Raw genomic sequence first — 24,061 nt, forward strand, 5'->3', positions numbered from 1 at the left:
AAACCAAACGTTTCACCTTTTGAAGTATTTAAGCCGAACGTTTTCAAATGTTACAAAAAAAACCAAACGTTTCACATTTTTATTGATTTAAGCCGAACGTTTACGAACGTGACGAAACAAATCCAAACGTTTCACCTATTTAGCGATTTAAGCCAAATGTTTACAAACGCTACGATAGAAATCCAAGAGTTTCAATTTTTAGCAATTTAAACCAAACGTTTACAAACGTTACGAAACAAAACAAAATGTTTCACCTTTTTAGCGATTTAAGGCAAACGTTTACAGACGTTACAAAAACAAATACAACGTTTCACCTTTTTAGCGATTTAAGCTAAACGTTTACAAATGTTATGTAACAAATCCAAATGTTACACATTTTTAGCAATTTAAATCCAAACGTTTCACATCTTTAGCGATTTAAGCCAAACATTTACAAACGTTACAGAACATATCGAAACGTTTCACCTTTTTAGCGAATTTAGCAAAACGTTTCACCTTTTTAGCGATTTAAGCGAAACGTTTACAAACGTTACGAAACAAATCCAAATGTTTCACCTTTTTAACGATTTCAGCGAAACGTTTACAAAACTTATGAAACTAATCCAAACGTTTAAAAATTTACGAAACTCGTTTTAGCAATTTAAGCCAAACGTTTACAAACGTTACAAAACAAATCCAAACGTTTTACCTTTTTAGTGATTTAAAACAAACGTTTACAAACGTTAAGAAACAAATCCAAATGTTTCATATTTTTCGCTATTTAAGCCAAACGTTTACAGACGTTACGAAACAAATCCAAACGTTTCTCCTTTTTAGCTATTTAATCCAAATGTTTATAGACGTTACGAAACAAATCCAAACTTTTCACCTATTTAGAGATTTAAGCCTTACAAACGTTGCGAATCAAATACAAGCGTGTAACCTTTTTAGCGATTTAAGCCATACGTTTAAAATCGTTATGAAACAAATCCAAATGTTTCCCCTTTTTAGCGATTTAAGCAAAACGTTTACAAAAGTTACGAAATAAATCAAAACGTTTAACCTTTTTAATGATTTAAGCCAAATGCTTACAAACTTTACGAAACAAATCCAAACGTTTCACCTTTTTCGCGATTTAAGCCAAATGTTTACAAACTGTACGAAACAAAACCAAACGTTTAAAACGTTACTAAACAAATTCAAGCATTTCCCATTTTTAGCAATTTAAGCTATCATGACGCAATGTTTCATCTTTTTAGCAATTTAAGCTAAACATTTACAAACGTTACAAACAAATCCAAGTGTTTCACTTTTTCAATAATTTATGCCAAACGTTTACAAACGTTGCGAAAAAAATCCAAGCGTTTTACCTTTTTAGCAATTTAAGCAAAACGTTTACAAACGTTACGAAACAAATCCAAGTGTTTCACCTTTTTAGAAATTTAAGCCAAACGTTTAGAAACGTTATAAAATAAATCCAAACTTTTCCCCGTTTTAGCGATTAAAGCCAAACATTTACAAACGTTATGAAACAAATCCAAACGTTTCACCTTTTTAGTAATTTAAGCCAGACGTTTACAAACGTTATGAAAAAAATCCAAATGTTTAACTTTTTTAGCGATTTAAGCGGAACGATTACAAACGTTACGAAACAAACCAAATGCTTCATCTTATTATTGATTTTAGCCGAATATTTACAAACATTCGGAAACAAATTGAAACGTTTCCCCATTTTAGCGATTTAAACAAAACGTTTAAAACGTTATGAAAAGAATCCAAATGTTTCACGATTTTAGCACTTTAAGCCAAACGTTTACAAACGTTTCACCTATTTAGCGATTGAAGCCAAATATTTACAAACGTTACAATAAAAAAACCAAGCGTTTCACCTTTTTAGCAATTTAAGCCAAACGTTAACTAACATAACGAAACAAATCCAAGGGTTTCACCTTTTTTACAATTTAAGTCAAACGTTAACAAACGTCGTTACGTAACAAATCCAAACATTTCACCTTTTTAGCGATTTAAGCTAAATATTTACAATTGGTATGAAAAAAATCCAAACGTTTCACCTTTTTAGCGATTTAAGCCAAACGTTTACAAACGTTACGAAACAAATCCAAGAGTTTCACCTTTTTAGCAATTTGAGCCAAACGTTTACAAACATAACAAAACAAATCCAAGCGTTTCACCTTTTTAGGAATTTAAGCCAAACGTTTACAAACGTTACGAAACAAATCCAAGCGTTTCCCCTTTTTAGCAATTTAAGCCAAACGTTTACAAACGTTACGAAACAAATCCAAATATTTCACCTTTTTAGCTATTTAAGCCAAACGTTTACAATGGGTACGAAAAATATCCAAATTTTCACCTTTTTACCGATATAAGCCAAACGTTTAAAAAAGCCACGAACAAAATTCAAACGTTTCCCCTTTTTAACGATGTAAGCAAAACGTTTATAAACGCTACGAAACAAATCCAAACGTTTCACCTTTTTATAAATTTAGGCCAAAAATTTACCAACGTTGCGAAACAAATCAGAGCTATTCACCTTTTAAGCAATTTAAGCCAAACGTTTACAAACGTTGCAAGAAAAACCCAAACGTATCCCCTTTTTGGCGATTTAAGCAAAACGTTTACAAAGGTTAAAAAACAAATCTTAATGTTTCACCTTTTTGGCAATTTAAGCCAAACGTTGACAAACGTTACGAAATAAATCCAAGTGTTTAACCTTTTCAGCAATTTAAGCCAAACGTTTACAAATGTTATGAAACAAATCCAAGCGTTTTACCTTTTTAGCAATTTATGCCAAAAGTTTACAAACATTATGAAACAAATCCAAACGTTTCACCTTTTTAACAAATTAAGCAAAACGTTTACAAACGTTACAAAAAAAATCCAAGTGTTTCCCCTTTTTAGCGATTAAGCCAAACATTTAGAAAGATTATGAAACAAATCCAAATGTTTCACCTTTTTAAAAAATTAACACAAATGCTTTCAAACGTTACGAAACAAATACAAGCGTTTAACTTTTTAGCAAAGTAAGCCAAACGTTTACAAACGTTACAAAATATCCAAACGTTTCCCCTTTTCAGCGATTTAAGACAAATGTTTACAAAGGTTAGGAAAAAAATCCAAGCGTTTCACCTTTTTAGCAACTTAAGCCAAACGTAACGAAACAAATCCAAGCGTATCACCTTTTTAGCAATTTAAGCCAAACGTTTAGAAACGTTACAAAAGAAATTCAAACGTTTTCCCCTTTTTAGCGATTTAAGCCAAACGTTTACAGCAGTTATGAAACAAATTCAAATGATTCACCTTTTTAGCGATTTAAGCCAAACGTTTACAAACGTTACGAAACAAATCCAAATGTTTCACCTTTTTAGCCATTTAAGCCAAACGTTACAAAACAAATCCAAGTGTTTCACCTTTTTAGCTATTTAAGCCAATTGTTAACAAACGTTACGAAACAAATCCAAATGTTTAACCTTTTTAGCGATTTAAGCCGAACGTTTACAAACGTTATGAATCAAATCCAAATGTTTCACCTTATTAGTGATTTTATCCGAACGTTTACAATCAATAGGAAACAAATTCAAACGTTTCGCCATTTTAGCAATTTAAACCAAACGTTTAAAACGTTATGAAACGAATCCAAACGTTTCACCTTTTTAGTGATTTAAGACAAACGTTTACAAACGTTTCCCCTTTTTAGCGATTGAAGCCAAATATTTACAAACGTTATGATTCAAAAACCAAGCGCTTCACCTTCTTAGCAATTTTATCCAAAAATTTAGAAATGTTACCAAAAAAAATCCAAACGTTTCTCCTTTTTAGCGATTTAAGTCAAACGTGTACAAAGGTTATGTAACAAATCCAAATGTTTCACCTTTTTTGCAATTTAAGCCAAACGTTTACAAACGTTACAAAACAAATGAAAACTTTTCCCCGTTTTAGCGATTTAAGCCAAACGTTTACAAACGTTATGAACAAATCCAAGCGTTTCACCTTTTTAGCAATTTAAGACAGACGTTTACAAACCTTGCGAAAGAAATCCAAATGTTTCACCTTTTTAGCGATTTAATCCGAACGATTACAAACGTTACGAAACAAAACCAAACATTTCATCTTATTAATGATTTTAGCCTAACGTTTACAAACATTCTGAAACAAATTCAAATGTTTCCCCATTTTAGCGATTTAAACCAAACGTTTAAAACGTTATGAAACGAATCCAAATGTTTCACGATTTTAGCGCTTTAAGCCAAACGTTTACAAACGTTTCTTCTAATTAGCGATTGAAGCCAAATATTTACAAACGTTATAATACAAAAACCAAATGTTTCACCTTTTTAGCAATTTAAGCCAAAAGTTTACTGACATAACAAAACAAATCCAAGCGTTTCACCTTTTTTACAATTTAAGCCAAACGTTTACAAACCTTACGTAAAAAATCCAAACATTTCACCTTTTTCGCAATTTAAGCCAAATATTTACAATCGGTACGAAAAAAATCCAAACGTCTCACCTTTTAAGCGATTTAAGCCAAACGATTAAAAACGCTACGAAACAAATCCAAACGTTTCACCTTTTTAGCAATGTTAGCCAAACGTTTACAAACGTTACAAAACAAATCCAAGCGTTTCACCTTTTTCGCAATTTAAGCCAAATGTTTACAAACATAACGAAACAAATCCAAGTGTTTCACCTTCTTAGCAATTTAAGCCAAACATTTACAAACGTTATGAAACAAATCCAAGAGTTTCCCCTTTTTAGCAATTTAAGCCAAACGTTTACGAACGTTACGAAACAATTCCAAACATTTCACGTTTTTAGCGATTTAAGCCAAACGTTTACAATCAGTACGCAAAAAATCCAAACGTTTCACCTTTTTAGCGATTTAAGCCAAACGATTAAAATATCTACGATAAAAATCCAAACGTTTCACCTTTTTAACGATGTACGCAAAACCTTTATAAACGCTACGAAACAAATCCAAACGTTTCACCTTTTTATCAATTTATGCCAAACATTTACAAACATTACGAAACAAATCCAAGTGTTTCACCTTTTTAGCAATTTAAACAAAACGTTTACAAACGTTACAAAAAAAACCCAAACGTTTCCCCTTTTTGGCGATTTAAGCCAAACGTTTACAGATGTTGAGAAACAAATCCTATTGTTTCACCTTTCTAGCAATTTAAGCCAAACATTAATGAAACAAATCCAAGCGTTTACAAACATTACGAAACAAATCCAAGCGTTTCACCTTTTTTGCAATTTAAGTGAAATGTTTACAAACGTTACGAAACAAATCCAAGCGTTTCACCTTTTCAGCAGTTTAAGTCAAGCGTTTACAAATGCTACGAAACATATCCAAGCATTTTACCGTTTTAGCATTTAAGCCACATGTTTAAAAACTTTTTGAAACAAATCCAAGCGTTTCACCTTTTTAGCAATATAAGCAAAACATTTACAAAGTTTACAGAAAAATCCAAAAGTTTCCCCTTTTTAGCGATTTAAACCAAACGTTTACAAAGATTACGAAACAAATCCAAACGTGTCACCTTTTTAGCAATTTAAGTCAAACGTTTACAAACATTACGAAACAAATCCAAACGTTTCACATTTTTAGTGATTTAAGCCGAACGTTTCCAAACGTTACGAAACAAAACCAAACGTTTAAAACGTTTCGAAACAAATCCAAACTTTTCACCTTTTAAGCAATTTAAGACAAAGGTTTACAAACGCTACGAAACAAATCAAAGCGTTCCACCTTTTTAGCAATTTAAGCCAAATGTTTTCAAACGTTTCAGCTTTTTAGCAATTTAAGCCAAACGTTTACAAACGTTACGAAACAAATCCAAACTTTTCACCTTTTTAGCGATTTAAGCCAAATATTTATAAACGTTACGATACAAATCCAAGCGTTTCACCTTTTTAGTATTTTAAGACAAACATTTACAAACGTAACAAAAGAAATGCAAGCGTTTACAAACATTACGAAACAAATCCAAGTATTTAACCTTTTTAGCAATTTAAGTGTAATGTTTACAAACGTTAAGAAATAAATCCAAGCATTTCACCTTTTCAGCAATTTAAGTCAAACGTCTACAAACGTTACGAAACATATCCAAGCATTTTACCTTTTTAGCAATTTAAGCCAAATGTTTAAAAACGTTTTGAAACAAATCCAAGCGTTTCACCTTTTTAGCAATATAAGCCAAACCTTTACAAACGTTACAGAAAAATCCAAACGTTTCCCCTTTTGAGCGATTTAAGCCAAACATTTAAAAAGGTTATGAAACAAATCCAAATGTGTCACCTTTTTAGCAATTTAAGGAAAACGTTTACAAACGTTACAATACAAATCCAATAATTTTGCCTATTTAGCGATTTAAGTTAAATTTTTACAAAGGTTATAAACCAAAACCAAACGTTTCGCCTTTTTAGCGGCTTAAGCCAAACGTTTACAAAGGTTACGAAACAAATCCAAACGTGACACCTTTTTAGCAATTTAAGTCAAACGTTTACAAACGTTACGAAACAAATCCAAACGTTTCATATTTTTAGCGATTTAAGTCGAACGTTTACAAACGTTATGAAACAAAACCAAACGTTTAAAACGTTTTGAAACAAATCCAAACTTTTCACCTTTTAAGCAATTTAAGCCAAACGTGTACAAACGTTACGAAACAAATCAAAGCGTTCCACCTTTTTAACAATTTAAGCCAAATGTTTTCAAACGTTTCACCTTTTTAGCAATTCAAGCCAAACGTTTACAAATGTTACGAAACAGATCCAAACGTTTCACCTTTTTAACGATTTAAGCCAAATGTTTACAAACGTTACGAAACAAATCCAAGTGTTTCACCTTTTTAGCAATTAAAGCCAAACGTTTACAAACGTAACGAAACAAATCCAAGCGTTTACAAACATTACGAAAAAAATCCAAGCGTTTCACCTTTTTAGCAATTTAAGTTAAATGTTTACAAACGTTACGAAACAAACCGAAGCGTTTTACCTATTAAGCAATTTAAGTCAAACGTTTACAAACGTTACGAAACATATCCAAGCATTTTACCTTTTTAGCAATTTAAAACAAATGTTAACAAACTTTTTGAAACAAATCTAAGCGTTTCACCTTTTTAGCAATATAAGCTAAACGTTTACAAACGCTACAGAAAAATCCAAACGTTTCCCCTTTTTAAACATTTAAGCCAAACGTTTACAAAGGTTCTGAAACAAATCCAAATGTGTCACCTTTTTAGCAATTTAAGCAAAACGTTTACAAACGTTACGATACAAATCCAAGCGTTTCGCCTATTTAGCGATTTAGGTCAAACGTTTACAAAAGTTATGAAACAAAACCAAACGTTTCGCATTTTTAGAGGTTTAAGCCACACGTTCACAAAGGTTAAGAAACAAATTCAAACGTGTCACCTTTTTACCAATTTAAGTCAAACGTTTACAAATGTTACGAAATAAATCCAAACGTTTCACATTTTTAGCGATTTAAGCCGAACATTTACAAACGTTACAAAACAAAACCAAATGTTTAAAAGTTTCAAAACAAATCCAAACTTTTCACCTTTTAAGCAATTTAAGCCAAACGTTTACAAACTTTACGAAACAAATCAAAGCGTTCCACCTTTTTAACGATTTAAGCCAAACGTTTACAAAGGTTACGAAACAAATCAAAACGTGTCACCTTTTTAGCAATTTAAGTCAAACGTTTACAAACGTTACAAAACAAATCCAAACGTTTCATATTTTTAGCGATTTAAGCCGAACGGTTACAAACGTTATGAAACAAAACCAAACCTTTAAAACGCTTCGAAACAAATCCAAACTTTTCACCTTTTAAGCAATTTAAGCCAAACGTTTACTAACGTTACGAAACAAATCCAAACGTTTCACCTTTTTAGCGATTTAAGCCAAATGTTTACACACGTTACAAAACAAATCCAAAAATTTTGCCTTTTTAGAAATTGAAGCCAAACGTCTACAAACTTTACGAAACAAATCTAAACGTTTAAAACGTTATGAAACAAATCCAAACATTTCACATTTTTAGCAATTTAAGCCAAACCCTTACAAACGTTAAGAAAGAAAACCAAATGTTTCACCTTTTTAGCAATTTAAGCCAAACGTTTACAAATTTAACGAAACAAATCAAAGCGTTTCACTTTTTTTAGCAATTTAAGCTATACATTTAGAAACATTCCAAAATAAATTCAAGCGTTTCACCTTTTTAGTAATTTAAGCCCAACGTTTACAAACATTACGAAACAAATCCAAGCATTTCATCTTTTTAGCAATTTAAGCCAAACTTATAGAAACGTTACGAAACAAATCCAAGCGCTTCACATATTTAGCAATTTAAGCCAAACGTTTACAAACGTTACGAAACAAATCCAAGCGTTTCACCTTTTTAGCAATTTTAGCCATACTTTTACAAACACTACGAAACAAATCCAAGCGTTTCTCCTTTATAGCAATATAAGCCAAACATTTACAAACGTTCCAAAAAAAATCCAAACGTTCCCCTTTTTAGCGATTTAAGCCAAATGTTTACAAAGGTTATGAAAAAAATCCAAATGTTTCACCATTTTAGCATTTTATGTCAAACGTTTACAAATATTACGAAACAAATCCAATTGTTTCACCTTTTTAGCAATTTAAGCCAAACGTTTACAAACATTACAAAACAAATCCAATCGTTTAACCTTTTTTGCAATTTAAGAAAAACGTTTACAAACATTACGAAACAAATCCAAGAGTTTCACCTTTTTAACAATTTAAGCCAAACGTTTACAAACGTTATGATACAAATCCAAGAATTTCGCCTATTTAGTGATTTAAGTCAAACGTTCACAAAGGTTATGAAACAAAACCAAACGTTTCGCCTTTTTTGTGGTTTAAGCCAAACGTTTACAAAGGTTACGAAACAAATCCAAACATGTCACCTTTTTAGCGATTTAAGCCGAACGTTTACAAACGTTATGAAACAAAACAAAACGTTTAAAACGTTTCGAAACAAATCCAAACTATTCACCTTGTAAGCAATTTAAGCCAAACGTTTACAAAGGTACGAAACAAATTCAAACGTGTCACCTTTTTAGCAATTTAAATCAAACGTTTATAAACGTAACGAAACAAATCCAAATGTTTCACCTTTTTAGCGATTTAAGCCAAATGTTTACAAACCTTACAAAACAAATCCAAGCGTTTCACCTTATTAGCAATTTAAGCTAACCGTTTACAAACGTAACGAAACAAATCCAAGCGTTTACAAACATTACAAAACAAATCCAAGAGTTTCACCTTTTTAGCAATTTAAGTTAAATGTTTACAAACGTTACAAAACAAATCCAAGCGTTTTACCTTTTTAGCAATTTAAGCCAAATGTTTACAAAGGTTACAAAACAAATACAAACGTTTCACCTTTTTAGCAATTTAAGCCAAGGGTTTACAAACGTTACGAAACAAATCCAAATGTTTCACCTTTTTAGCAATTTAAACCAAACGTTTACAAACATTACAAAATAAATCCAAGCGTTTCCCCTTTTTAGCAATTTAAGCCAAATGTTTACAAACATTTTGAAACAAATCAAAGCGTTTCACCTTTTTAGCAATTTAAGCCAAATGTTTACAAACGTTACGAAATAAATCCATGGGTTTCACCTATTTAGAAATTTAAGCCAAACGTTTAAAAACGTTCCGAAACAAATACAAGCATTTCACCTTTTTAGTAATTTAAGCCAAACGTTTACAAACAGTACGAAACAAATCCAAGGCATTCACCATTTTAGCAATTTAAGCCAACCGTTTACAAACGTTACAAAACAAATCCAAACGTTTCTCCTTTTAGCAATTTAAGCCAAGGGTTTACAAACGTTACGAAACAAAACCAAACGTTTCACCTTTTTAGAAATTTAAGAAAAACGTTTACAAACGTTACGAAACAAATCCAAGCGTTTCACCTTTTTAACAATTTAAGCCAAACGTTTACAAACGTTACGAAACAAATCCAAGTGTTTCACCTTTTTAGCAATTTAAGCCAAACGTTTACAAACGTTACGAAACAAATCAAAGCGTTTGACCTTTCTAGCAATTTAAGCCAAACGTTTAAAAACGTTACGAAACATACCATTTCAACTTTTTAGCGATTTAAGCCAAACGTTTACAAACAGTATGAAAAAAATCCAAACGTTTCGCCTTTTTAGCGATTTAAGCCAAACGTTTAAAAATGCTACGAAACAAATCCAAACATTTAGCTATTTTAGCGTTGTAAGCCAAATATTCAAAAACGCTACGAAACAAATACAAGAGTTTTACCTTTTTATCCATGTATGCCACATGTTTACAAACGTTACGTAAAAAATCCAAGCATTTCACCGTTTTAGCAATTTAAACCAAAAGTTTACAAACGTTACAAAAAAAATCCATGCGTTTCACCTTTTTAACGATATAAGCCAAAAGTATAAAAACGTTACAAAAAATACAAATGTTTACCCTTTTTAGTGATTTAAGCCAAACGTTTATAGAGGTTAAGAAACAAATCCAAATGTTTCACCTTTTTAGCAATTTAAGCAAAATGTTTGCAAACGTTACGAAACAAATCCAAGCGTTTCACCTTTTCAACGTTTACAAACGATACGAAACAAATCCAAGCGTTTTACCTTTTTAGCAATTTAAGACATACATTTACAAACGTTGCGAAACAAATCTAAGAATTTCGCCTATTTAGCGATTTAAGTCAAACGTTTACAAATATTATGAAACAAAACCAAACGTTTCGCCTTTTTAGCGGTTTAAGCCAAACGTTTACAAAGGTTACGAAACAAATCCAAACGTGTCACCTTTTTAGCTATTTAAGTCAAACGTTTACAAACATTACGAAAAAAAATCCAAACGTTTCATATTTTTAGCGATTTAAACCGAACGTTTACAAATGTTATGAAACAAAACCAAACGTTTAAAATGTTTCGAAACAAATCCAAACTTTTCACCTTTTAAGCAATTTAAGCCAAACGTTTACAAAGGTTACGAAACAAATCCAAATGTGTCACCTTTTTAGCAATTTAAGTCAAACGTTTACAAACGTAACGAAACAAATCCAAACGTTTCACCTTTTTAGCGATTTAAGCCAAACGTTTACAAACGTTACGAAACAAATCCAAGCGTTTCACCTTTTTAGCAATTTAAGCCAAACCTTTACAAACGTAACAAAACAAATCCAAGCGTTTACAAACATTATGAAACAAATCCAAGTGTTTCACCTATTTAGACATTTAAGTTAAATGTTTACAAACGTTATGAAACAAATCCAAGCGTTTCACCTTTTTAACAATTTAAGCCAAATGTTTACAAAGGTTACAAAACAAATCCAAATGTTTCACCTTTTTAGCAATTTAAGCAAAGGGTTTACAAACGTTACGAAACAAATACAAATGTTTCACATTTTTAGCAATTTAAACCAAACGTTTACAAACATTACGAAACAAATCCAAGTGTTTCTCCTTTTTAGCAATTTTAGCCAAATGTTTACAAACGTTTTGAAACAAATCAAAGCGTTTCACCTTTTTAGCAATTTAAGCCAAATGTTTACAAACGTTACGAAACAAATCCAAGCGTTTCACCTTTTTAGCAATTTAAGCCGAACGTTTAAAAATGTTCCGAAACAAATACAAGCATTTCACCTTTTTAGTAATTTAAGCCAAATGTTTACAAACGGTACGAAACAAATCCAAGCCATTCACCTTTTTAGCAATTTAAGTCAAACGTTTACAAACGTTACGGAACAAATCCAAACGTTTACAAACGTTACGAAACAAAACCAAACGTTTCGCCTTATTAGCAATTTAAGCCAACCGTTTACAAACGTTACGAAACGAATCCAAACGTTTCTCCTTTTTAGCAATTTAAGCCAAGGGTTTACAAACGTTGCGAAACAAAACCAAACGTTTCACCTTTTTAGAAATTTAAGAAAAACGTTTACAAACGTTCTGAAACAAATCCAAGCGTTTCACCTTTTTAACAATTTAAGCCAAACGTTTACAAACGTTACGAAAAAATCCAAGTGTTTCACCTTTTTAGCAATTTAAGCCAAACGTTTACAAACATTAAGAAACAAATCAAAGCGTTTGACCTTTTTAGCAATTTAAGCCAAACGTTTACAAACGTTACGAAATATATCCAAACATTTCACCTTTTTAGAAATTTAAGAAAAACGTTTACAAACGTTCCGAAACAAATCCAAGCGTTTCACCTTTTTAACAATTTAAGCCAAACGTTTACAAACGTTACGAAAAAATCCAAGTGTTTCACCTTTTTAGCAATTTAAGCTAAACGTTTACAAACATTACGAAACAAATCAAAGCGTTTGACCTTTTTAGCAATTTAAGCCAAACGTTTACAAACGTTACGAAATATATCCAAACATTTCACCTTTTTAGAAATTTAAGAAAAACGTTTACAAACGTTCCGAAACAAATCCAAGCGTTTCACCTTTTTAACAATTTAAGCCAAACGTTTACAAACGTTACGAAAAAATCCAAGTGTTTCACCTTTTTAGCAATTTAAGCCAAACGTTTACAAACATTACGAAACAAATCAAAGCGTTTGACCTTTTTAGCAATATAAGCCAAACGTTTACAAACGTTACGAAATATATCCAAACATTTCACCTTTTTAGCAATTTATGCCAAACGTTTACAAATATTACGAAACAAATCCAACTGTTTCACCTTTTTAGCAATTTAAGCCAAACGTTTACAAACGTTACAAAACAAATCCAAGCGTTTAACTTTTTTAGCAATTTAAGAAAAATGTTTACAAACGTTAGGAAACAAATCCAAGCGTTTCACCTTTTTAACAATTTAAGCCAAACGTTTACAAACGTTACGAAACAAATCCAAGTGTTTCACCTTTTTAGCAATTTAAGCTAAACGTTTACAAACGTTATGAAACAAATCAAAGCGTTTGACCTTTCTAGCAATTTAAGCCAAACGTTTACAAACGTTACGAAACATATCCAAACGTTTCGCCTTTTTAGCGATTTAAGCCAAACGTTTAAAAATGCTACGAAACAAATCCAAATATTTCGCTTTTTTATCGTTGTAAGGCAAACATTTAAAAATGCTACGAAACAAATACAAGCGTTTTACCTTTTTAGCCATGTATGCCAAACGTTTACAAACGTTAGGTAAAAAATCCAAGTATTTCACCTTTTTAGCAATTTAAACTAAAAGTTTATAAACGGTACAAAAAAAATCCAAGCGTTTCACCTTTTTAACGATATAAGCCAAAAGTTTACAAATGTTACAAAAAAAATCCAAACGTTTCCCCTTTTTAGTGAATTAAGCCAAACGTTTATAGAGGTTAAGAACCAAATCCAAATGTTTCACCTTGTTAGCAATTTAAGCAAAACGTTTACAAACGTTACGTAACAAATCCAAGCGTTTCACCTTTTCAACGTTTACAAACGTTGCGAAACATATCCAAGCGTTTTACCTTTTTAGCAATTAAAGCCATACGTTTACAAAGGTTACGAAACAAATCCAAGGTTTTCACCTTTTTAGCAATATAAGCCAAACGTTTACAAATGCTACAAAACAAATCCGAGCGTTTCACCTTTTTCAGCAATTTAAGCCAAATGTTTGCAAACGTTACGAAACAAATCGAAGCGTTTCACCTTTTTAGCAATTTAAGACAAACATTTACAAACGTAACGAAACAAATCCAAGCGTTTACAAACATTACGTAACCAATCCAAGCGTTTCACCTTTTTAGCAATTTAAGTGAAATGTTTACAAACGTTACGAAACAAATCCAAGAGTTTCACCTGTTCAGCAATTTTAGTCAAACGTTTACAAACGTTACGAAACATATCCAAGCATTTTACCTTTTTAGCAATTTAAGACTAATGTTTACAAACTTTTTAAAACAAATCTAAGCGTTTCACCTTTTTAGCAATATAAGCCAAACGTTTACAAACGTTATAGAAAAATCCAAATGTTTCCCCTTTTTAGTGATTGAAGCCAAACATTTACAAAGGTTCTGAAACAAATCCAAATGTGTCACCTTTTTAGCAATTTAAGGAAAACGTTTACAAACGTTACGATACAAATCCAACCATTTCGCCTATTTAGCGATTTAAGTCAAACGTTTACAAAAGTTATAAACAAAACCAAACGTTTCGCCTTTTTAGCGGTTTAAGCCACACGTTTACAAAGGTTAAGAAACAAATCCAAACGTGTCCCCTTTTTTAGCAATTTAAGTCAAACGTTTACAAATGTTACGAAATAAATCCAAACGTTTCACATTTTTAGCGATTTAAGCCGAACGTTTACAAACGTTACGAAACAAAACCAAACGTTTAAATGTTTCGAAACAAATCAAAACTTTTCACCTTGTAAGCAATTTAAGCCAAACGTTTACAAATGTTCCGAAATAAAGCAAAGCATTCCACCTTTTTAGCAATTTAAATCAAATGTTTTCAAATGTTTCACCTTTTTAGCAATTTAAGCCAAACATTTGCAAACGTTACGAAACAAATCCAAACGTTTCACCTTTTTAGAGATTTATGCCAAATGTTTACAAACGTTACGAAACAAATCCAAGCGTTTTACCTTCTTAGAAATTTAAGCCAAACGTTTAGAAACTTAACGAAACAAATCCAAGCGTTTACAAACATTACTAAACAAATCCAAGCATTTCACCTTTTTAGCAATTTAAGTGAAATGTTTACAAACGTTATGAAACATATCCAAGCATTTTACCTTTTTAGCAATTTAAGACAAATGTTTACAAACTTTTTGAAACAAATCTAAGCATTTCACCTTTTTAGCAATATAAGCCAAACTGTTACTTACGTTACAGAAAAATCCAAACGTTTCCCCTTTTTAGCGATTTAAGCCAAACATTTACAAAGGTTCTTAAACAAATCCAAATGTGTCACCTTTTTAGAAATTTAAGGAAAACGTTTACAAAGGTTACAATACAAATCCAAGCGTTTCGCCTATTTAGCGATTTAAGTCAAACATTTACAAAGGTTATGAAACAAAACCAAACGTTTTGCCTTTTTAGCGGTTTAAGCCAAACGTTTACAATGGTCACGAAATAAATCAAAACGTGTCACCTTTTTAGAAATTTAAGTCAAACGTTTACAAACGTTACGAAACAAATCCAAACGTTTAACATTTTTAGTGATTTAAGCCAAACGTTTACAAACGTTACGAAACAAAACCAAACGTTTAAAACATTTCGAAACAAATCCAAACTTTTCACCTTGTAAGCAATTTAAGCCAAACGTTTACAAACGATACGAAAAAAATCAAAGCATTTCACCTTTATCGCAATTTAAGCCAAACGTTTTAAAACGTTTCTCCTTTTTAGCAATTTAAACCAAACGTTTACAAACGTTACGAAACAAATCCAAATGTTTGACCTTTTTAGCGATTTAAGCCAAATGTTTACAAATGTTACGAAACAAATCCAAACGTTTCGCCTTTTTAGAAATTTAAGCCAAACGTTTACAAACATTACGAAACAAATCTAAACGTTTAAAACATTATGAAACAAATCCAAACGTTAAGAAAGAAAACCAAGTGTTTCACCTTTTTAGCAATTTAAGCCAAACGTTTACAAATTTAACGATACAAATCAAAGCGTTTTGACCTTTTTAGAAATTTAAGCTATACGTTTACAAACGTTCCAAAACAAATTCAAGAGTTTCACCTTTTTAATAATTTAAGCCAAACGTTTACAAACATTACGAAAAAAAATCCAAGCATTTCATCTTTTTAGCAATTTAAGCGAAACTTATACAAACGTTACGAAAAAAATCCAAGCATTTCACATTTTTAGCAATTTAAACCAAACGCTTACAAACGTTACGAAACAAATCCAAGCGTCTCACCTTTTTAGAAATTTAAGCCAAGCGTTTACAAACGTTGCAAAAAAAATCCAAGCGTTTCACCTTTTTAGCAATTTAAGCCATACTTTTACAAACGTTACTAAACAAATCCAAGCGTTTCACCTTTTTAGCAATAAAGTTAAACGTTTACAAACGTTACAAAAAAATCCAAACGTTTCCCCTTTTTAGTGATTTAAGCCAAACGTTTACAGAGGTTATGAAACAAATCCAAATGTATCACTTTTTTAGCAATTTATGCCAAATGTTTACAAAAATTAAGAAACAAATCCAAGCGTTTCATATTTTTAGCAATTTAAGCCAAACGTTTAAAAACGTTTCGAAACAAATCCAAGCATTTAACCTTTTTAGCAAATTAAGGCAAACGTTTACGAACGTTACGAAACAAATCCAAGCCTTCCGCCTTTTTAACAATTTAAGCCAAACGTCTACAAACGTTAAGAAACAAATCCAAGCGTTTTTACCTTTTTAGCAATTTAAGCCAAACGTTTACAAACGTTACGAAACAAATCAAAGTGTTTCACCTTTCTAGCAATTTAAGCCAAACGTTTACAAATGTTACGAAACATATCCAAACATTTCACCTTTTTAGCGATTTAAGCCAAACGATTACAAACAGTATGAAAAAAATCCAAACGTTTCGCCTTTTTAGCAATTTAAGCCAAACGTTTAAAAATGCTACTAAACAAATCCAAACGTTTCGCTTTTTTAGTGATATAAGCCAAATTTTTAAAAACGCTACTAAACAAATCCAAGCGTTTTACCTTTTTAGCAATGTAAGGCAAACATTTATAAATGTTACGTAAAAAGTCCAAGCATTTGACCTTTTTAGCAATTTAAGCTAAAAGATTACAAACGTTACAAAAAAAATCCAAGCGTTTCACCTTTTTAACGATATAAGCCAAAAGTTTACAAACGTTACAAAAAAAATTCAAACGTTTCCTCTTTTTAGTGATTTAAGCCTAACGTTTATAGAGGTTAAGAAACAAATCTAAATTTAGCAATTTAAGCAAAACGTTTACAAACATTACGAAACAAATCCAAGCATTTCACCTTTTCAATGTTTACAAACGTTACAAAACAAATCCGAGCGTTTTACCTTTTTAGCAATTTAAGCCATATGTTTACAAACGTTACTAAACAAATCCAAGCTTTTCACCTTTTTAGCAATATAAGCCAAACGTTTACAAACATTACAAAAAAAATTCAAATGTTTCCCCTTTTAGCGATTTAAGCCAAACGTTTACAAAGGTTATGAAACAAATCCAAATATTTCACATTTTTAGCAATTTATGCCAAACGTTACGAAACTAATCCAAGTGTTTCACCTTTTTAGTAATTTAAGCCAAACGTTTACAAACGTAACGAAACAAATCAAAGCGTTTCACCTTTTCAGCAATTTAAGTCAAACGTTTACAAACGTTACGAAACATATCCAAGCATTTTATCTTTTTAGCAATTTAAGCCTAATGTTTACAAATTTTTTGAAACAAATCCAAGCGTTTCAGCTTTTTTGCAATATAGGCCAAACGTTTACAAACTTTATAGAAAAATCCAAACGTTTCCCCTTTTTAGCGATTTTAGCCAATCGTTTATAAAGGTTATGAAACAAATCAAATGTGTCACTGTGACGACCCATTTTCATGAATCGTGACCGGCGCTAGGGTTTGGGTAATGTAGTACCAAAACCCGTAACTAGCCTTTCATTTAACATATAATTCAATTAAACCTGCAGAAACCAATGCTCGGGGGCAACCGAGACTTCAGTCTAAATTCTAGCAGTTATAATATTCAACAATTAATATAACATGCTTATCCAATTCCGAGTCTAGAATAGATTTATTATCAACCAATGTAAATAATGTAACATGCCACAACAATATAACCAGTCGAACCAATCCGACAAAATATATAATAATAGTAAAGACGTTTAGTTACTACTGCGGTCTAAGAATGAAACAGTTTTACAATTTATCAAAAATAAAATGGAACCTCCAAGGAAAAATAAATGCGGAGATCACCTGACTCTCTTAGATCATAACCCTAGGAAAAATTGGGAAAACAACGGGGTCAGATATACTGAGATGAGTTTATACCACTATCTACATTTATTAAGTGGAAAACATTTAACACCGTTTAAAACATTTAATAACGATATTACGAATAATAGTTGGAACCCTAATCCACAATTCTAAATAAACAATATAATCTAATAGGTCTGGTCCCGAGAGCTGAGCTACACCGAGTTACCATTGACCACACTTATACCAGAGTCCCGAGAGCGGAGCTACACCGAGTTACTCTACTAGGTCTCGAGAGCTATGCTCACACCGAGTTACCACATTACCATAATTACACTACCCAGATCATTACCGGTGCGCACGTAGTCCTAATGATGCCAATTAGGTAGCCATAATATAAAAACAGTTCGAAATATACGTACAATATATATATTTAATATTAAAATAACAATTTAATTAATAAAGCGGTAAATAGTAAGTACAAACTCACTGCTTACTAATCCACGTGAAAACCGGCAATCAACTAATCCTGGTTCGCCTCTAGAGCACGAACAATATACGGGTCTAGACAAATAAAATAATTATTAAAAACAGACCGTAACTCTAGAGAGTACTGGACACCACATGGGACTAGCACAAATAACACGTCGGAATAACACAAGCCAGGACACACAAAAATGCCCATTAGGTAATAAAGCCCAATTAATATAATTCTATTGAGTTCTCGCTTAAAATCCAATTTATAAATATTATTTAATAACCTTTAAATAATAATTAATTTTCCAAATAGTGGGTTAGCCGAGTTATCATTAACTACCAAGCTAACCTCACTTGTCGGGTGACCCAAGTCTAACCCGACTCAAAACATTAATCCATATAAACTCGAGTTTATATTTACAAACAATTCAATAAAATAATAATCCATTTTAAAAGCAGAACTCAATAACTTGACTTTCAAGTAACCTATGATCGTCGGATTATCACTCTTCCACATGTTTCCACCACTCTACAACTCGCGGATATCTTCACCAAATTCATGACACGTCAAAGGCATAATTTCCTGGTTAACAAATTGATGCTCATGGATTTACCAGCATCAATTTGAGGGGGGATGTCAAAGGAATTGACTTAGGCATTAATTGCCTAATTAATACTACTGATTTCCTGCCTTAATATTCAGCATATTTTCTGCTCTTTCCTTCATTATTTATAGCTGTTAGTATTTGATTCTTTCCTTTGTTGTGATGTATTAAATATAGGAAAATCTGAGGTAATATTGTAGATATCTGTTAGCATAGATTTAGGCTGATTTTTAGCTTGTAATTATCTCTATATAATAAGAACTCTCTAGCACAAGAGACACACACTTTTCTGCTCAAATTCTTAAAATATTGACATAATATACTTTATAGAAATATTGATAGGGTCATTTGGATTTTAGCATAGATTACATATACAACACCATCAGAAACAAAATGAAAGAAAGAACTCCAAATTTGAAAATGTTCACTTCCTACCTTCTTGTACAAGTATTCGATTTGCACAGACACATGTTTGTCCACTATTGCGGAACTTCGCTGCAAAGACATAAAGCAAAAGACACTAAATAAAATTGAAAATCTAACTAAGATCTCTCAATTGGAAAACAACAAATCAATGCCAAAGAGGAAAGTAAGTATATAACCTAATTATTCCTAATGACCAATAAAATTGCTAAATGATTCCAGTGTAGTCAAAGGCGAAAGCGCACTCAAAGCGACGTGTCTTTATAACGCTTTAAGCGCAAAGCGCTAAAAAAGCGCTCGCTTTAATGAATAAAAGCGCAATATATTTAAACCATAAAATTATAAATATAATAGTAAGTTATTATATTTTATTTGATAATTCAACTAATTTATATGATTTTTATTTTCTATTTAATAATTTAATAGTTTAAATTTTATTTTTTGGACTTAAATATACTTTTAGTTTATAATTAAAAGACTAAATTGGTCATTTTTGTTAAAAAGAAGAGTCATTTGGAAATATAACCATTACTGATGTTAAAAAAAACCATTTATTAATAGGTTAAAGCCTTATAATTACTAATATGGGGCGATGACAAAAGTGCCTAAAATTTTAAAAATATTTACAAAAGTACCAGCAAACTTTTTTTATTTACAAAAATACGACTGATTTAAAATTAATTACAAAAGTACCAAAAAATGAAAATTAATTACAAAAGTACGATTTGTATAATGTCAGTATAATTATGGTATAATTTTGGAATACTAAAACTATAAATCAGATAATTTAAAAATAATATTTGGTTTATTATTGGTATAATTTCAGTATATTTTCGGTATATCGATTATAAATTTTTATATATTTTTTCTAGTTGATAACATGTATATTTTTTTTTATATGTACTTTTCACTATAGTTGGTAATGAACTAGAGAATTTCTATATTGTTGGTATAATTTTAGTGTATTGTTAGGTTAATATTTAGTATGCGATGTGGTGTAATGTTGATGTAATAATAAAATTTCACTATATTTTGATGTGTACACTTTTGGTATACAGTTGGTATAATTTTGATATATTATTAATTTAATTTTTAGTATACGATTTGATGTAATTTTGGTACATTTCCATTTAATATTAATAAAATCTCAGTATGTATAATGTCGGTATAATTTTGGTATAATGTTGATATAATGTTAGTTTATTAGGATACTGACATTATACCCACAGTATACACCGTATGTTTGATATTATTTTTTATTTTTTTGTACTTTTGTGAATATTATTAATATTTTTGTAAATGAAAAAAGTCAACATACAATTTTGTAATTATTTTCATCTTTTTTGGTAAATGGTGTAATTTCCTCTACTATTGGTCTTGGGCTGGCTAGAGGAGGCCCATTAAGACATCAAAGGAACCTCTACAGTTTTCCTAACCCTAAACACACAAGCGCCGCAATTCTTCTTCTTCCTTCTTCATCTCATTTTTCATCTGTTTTTTTTTTGAAATCTCCGATTGCACTTTAAGAAAATAGAAAGCACAGAAGCGATAGAGAACTGAAAGCTTCAACCACCGCTTTAAGCGCTGAAGCGCACGCCTCACTGCGTTGTTGCCGCCTGAAGCATGTAAAGGCGCGCGCTTTTAACTACACTGAATGATTCTAAAACTTAAACTTTCTAAATAGCAAATTACAAGAAAAACAAGAATTCACAATTGACAATTAGATCAAAATAATCTAAAACTGAAATTCATTAATCACAGAGTCAATCATTTTAGCCTCTTCAGATGTCAAGGATAGCGGAATACATCAAGAAATCTTATATCAGCCTCCTTGTTTTCTATTACAAAATGCAAATAGGCCAAATTCATTTAAAGAAGACCCATGTTTAATACCCAGGATTACAAGATCTTGAGAATGCTTGTTAAATTCTTCATATCCTCAAAATCAACTTCTCATTATTAAATGTCTAACTCTTCGAAGAAAGAGAAGAGTAATGCAACAGATATTTCTTCGAATAAAGGTACATGAAGTCACGGTCGTATGAATGAAGCCTGGTTTAAGAGGAACTAGTAACAGCTACTTTTCCTTTAGCCATAGGAAAATAAGTGATTTGACACTTTTGCTACATTTTAGCGATCTTCTAGCTTTAACAGTATTTAATGATGTTTCAAAGCACACTTGGTTTATAAGAAAAGTAAAGTAGTTCAGATATACAAGATACTTTACATCAGAGAGCATTTGTAATAGCATGCCAGTTTCCATCTAAAGAGATCTAATATATCCACTCGGGATGCTTCTGATATGTCATGATACTGGAACATCACCACTATAAGCAGGCTACTCAAACCAGTAGATAGCCTAATAGCAAATGGTAACAATTTTCTATAATATAGATACTATTGCACTGCCAGATAATTTAGCAACTGATTAAATTGATCTATAATAATAATAAACCAAGAAAGAATGCGTATTAACATAAAATAAAAGTCTGGATTTACATTGACATGGTATAATTTTTAAAAAGATGAATCAAAGGGTGGTAAAATACAATGCAGGGTGCAGTGCCACAAAATGCAAGCACACGATGAAAGCTACTTAAGACTTACTGATCCTTTTACTGCCGTGTCAATATCTGCATCATCAAATACAATGCAGGGTGCGTTGCCACCAAGTTCTAAAGATAACTAGAAAAATCAGGGGAATAACAGACCCATTTAATTATCATTATTTATACTATGTAATTTGTGAGTGCACATTCATTAATGCGCACCTTTTTAACAGTCCCAGCAGCACCTTCCATCAACTTCTTTCCCACAGCAGTTGAACCTGTAAATGTGATCTTCCTAACCTGGATCAGACACAAATCAAGACGTCAGCGTCATTTTCTTTCCTCATCTGCTTCATTCAACAAAGAGATTATATCCCAACTTCAAAATGACAACAAGGACAAGTAATTATAATAGCCAGTAGAAACCTGTGGACTCGTGAGTAAAGCATCTCCAATTTCACGAGCCTTTCCCATAACAACATTTAGGACGCCCTACAAAATTAAAGATCAAAACCGTTTCAAACAACAAACTAAAACTTATCGTCGTTTCAAATTCATAAAAAGAGCTATCATGCATCATTTCATGTCTCAAGCCGCTTCTGTTTTTATTTTGGAACTTATAAGGCTTCAATAGGGTCGATCTTTCTTCATCATTCTAAAGCTACGTTGATAGATGAGCTTACCTAAGTACCATTTCTACAAATATAACTTTAATGTTTTAAAGTTTTAAATATTTTACGCTAGCTGCATTTTGATATTTGAGACTGCCAGAGGATATGTATGCCTGGCATGTGTACTTCTGCATGGCACGTGTTTATGTATGTCCTGCATGACGTATATGTTTCGCGAAAATTTATTTTACGATTTTAGGCTTGCTACGGGTTTCGGAGCAACCACTCCCATTCCCTAGCGCCGGTCTCGGCCTTGAGATTGGGTCGTGACAATGTTGGTATCAGAGCATGGTCCAGTTACCATTGCTTATGTCAGACGAGTAATTGATTTTTCTAGGAATCTACTACAGCATATAGGACTCGAGTCTCGTCTTTGTTACGTATTCGTTTAATTTTTTTAAAACTTTCAGCTTTCCCTCTAGGATGTGAGTCTGTCATACGTGTGTGTTCGCATGTGATGAGATGCGCGTTTAATTCGATATGCGTTTGCGATAATATGTGATTATGTGGCTAAGTAACGTTGTTTGTCTTGGTCAGGATGTCTGACCAAAGACAAGAAGGTTACAACCCAAAAACTTAATTAAATAAGTCTTATAAAAGTTTAGGGACTAAATTGTAATTTAGCCTATTAAGGACTAAACTGTACTTTTGCAAATTTGGGACTAAATTGTACTTTAGCCAATTTGATATCCAAAATCAATTTAATTTCGTTTGTTTATAATTAATAGAAAATGTAACTTTATTAATCAAAAATTTAGTTAAATAAGTTTTTAAAAACATTTAGGGGTCAAATTGTAATTTAGCCAATTTATACCAAATCGAAATTCAAAGTTAAATATAAATACGCGAGTAATTATATTAACTTAATTTTATAAAAAATTAACGTATAAAATTTATCCATTTAAAATCAAATCTATTATCGAAACAAAAGAAAATAACTTAAAGGACCTAATTAATTCAAACAAAACATATTAACAATAAGAGTGGCAAAAAAACCATCTTCTTCATTCAATTTAAAGGATTCCCGCCTAAGCTCCTCATCAAACACAAGATTAAAGTTACTGCTTCTAATCATCAATCAAAAATAGTAACCTTTAGCAATATTAATGATCCAACAGTAGCTAACTCATAATCAACACATAATAACAAACACCCATAACGAACGAAGAATATGACAATCCGAACGAATAACCCATCGCCCAACAAAACTTAGGTAATAAAAACATGATTTTTAATTATCAATTAACCGATCCAAAAGGTTTATACACATCAAACATAACAGAAATATAATCACGAGGAAGAAAGGATTCGGCAGTAACAAGTTCAACCAAGAAATAGTTTCATCAAACTTAAAACGGAAACCGTACGGCGATTGAAAACGAGGTCGATCACGTAC

The 24,061-nt window shown here is 31.4% G+C and overlaps 1 protein-coding gene across 2 annotated transcripts; it reads right to left on the reverse strand.

Annotated features, from left to right (window-relative positions):
- Window positions 1–21,248: 21,248 nt before the first annotated feature.
- LOC126661161 (succinate-semialdehyde dehydrogenase, mitochondrial-like) lies at window positions 21,249–22,631 on the reverse strand. 2 transcript variants are annotated; one of them, XR_007635524.2, is made up of 4 exons: window positions 22,421–22,526; window positions 22,217–22,294; window positions 22,053–22,130; window positions 21,249–21,772 (listed from the first exon to the last, which is right to left on the reverse strand). XR_007635524.2 is itself a non-coding variant. In XM_050354966.2 (4 exons), the coding sequence occupies exons 1-4, from the start codon at window positions 22,466–22,468 to the stop codon at window positions 21,669–21,671; spliced, it is 294 nt and encodes a 97-aa protein (XP_050210923.1). In that variant the 5' UTR covers window positions 22,469–22,631; the 3' UTR covers window positions 21,249–21,668. The 2 variants fall into 2 exon arrangements, 1 of the variants encoding a protein (XP_050210923.1); XM_050354966.2 differs by having other exon boundaries at window positions 21,249–21,758; window positions 22,421–22,631.
- Window positions 22,632–24,061: the final 1,430 nt, after the last annotated feature.

This window comes from Mercurialis annua, linkage group LG8 (genome assembly GCF_937616625.2).
Source record: "Mercurialis annua linkage group LG8, ddMerAnnu1.2, whole genome shotgun sequence".
NCBI lineage: Eukaryota > Viridiplantae > Streptophyta > Magnoliopsida > Malpighiales > Euphorbiaceae > Mercurialis > Mercurialis annua.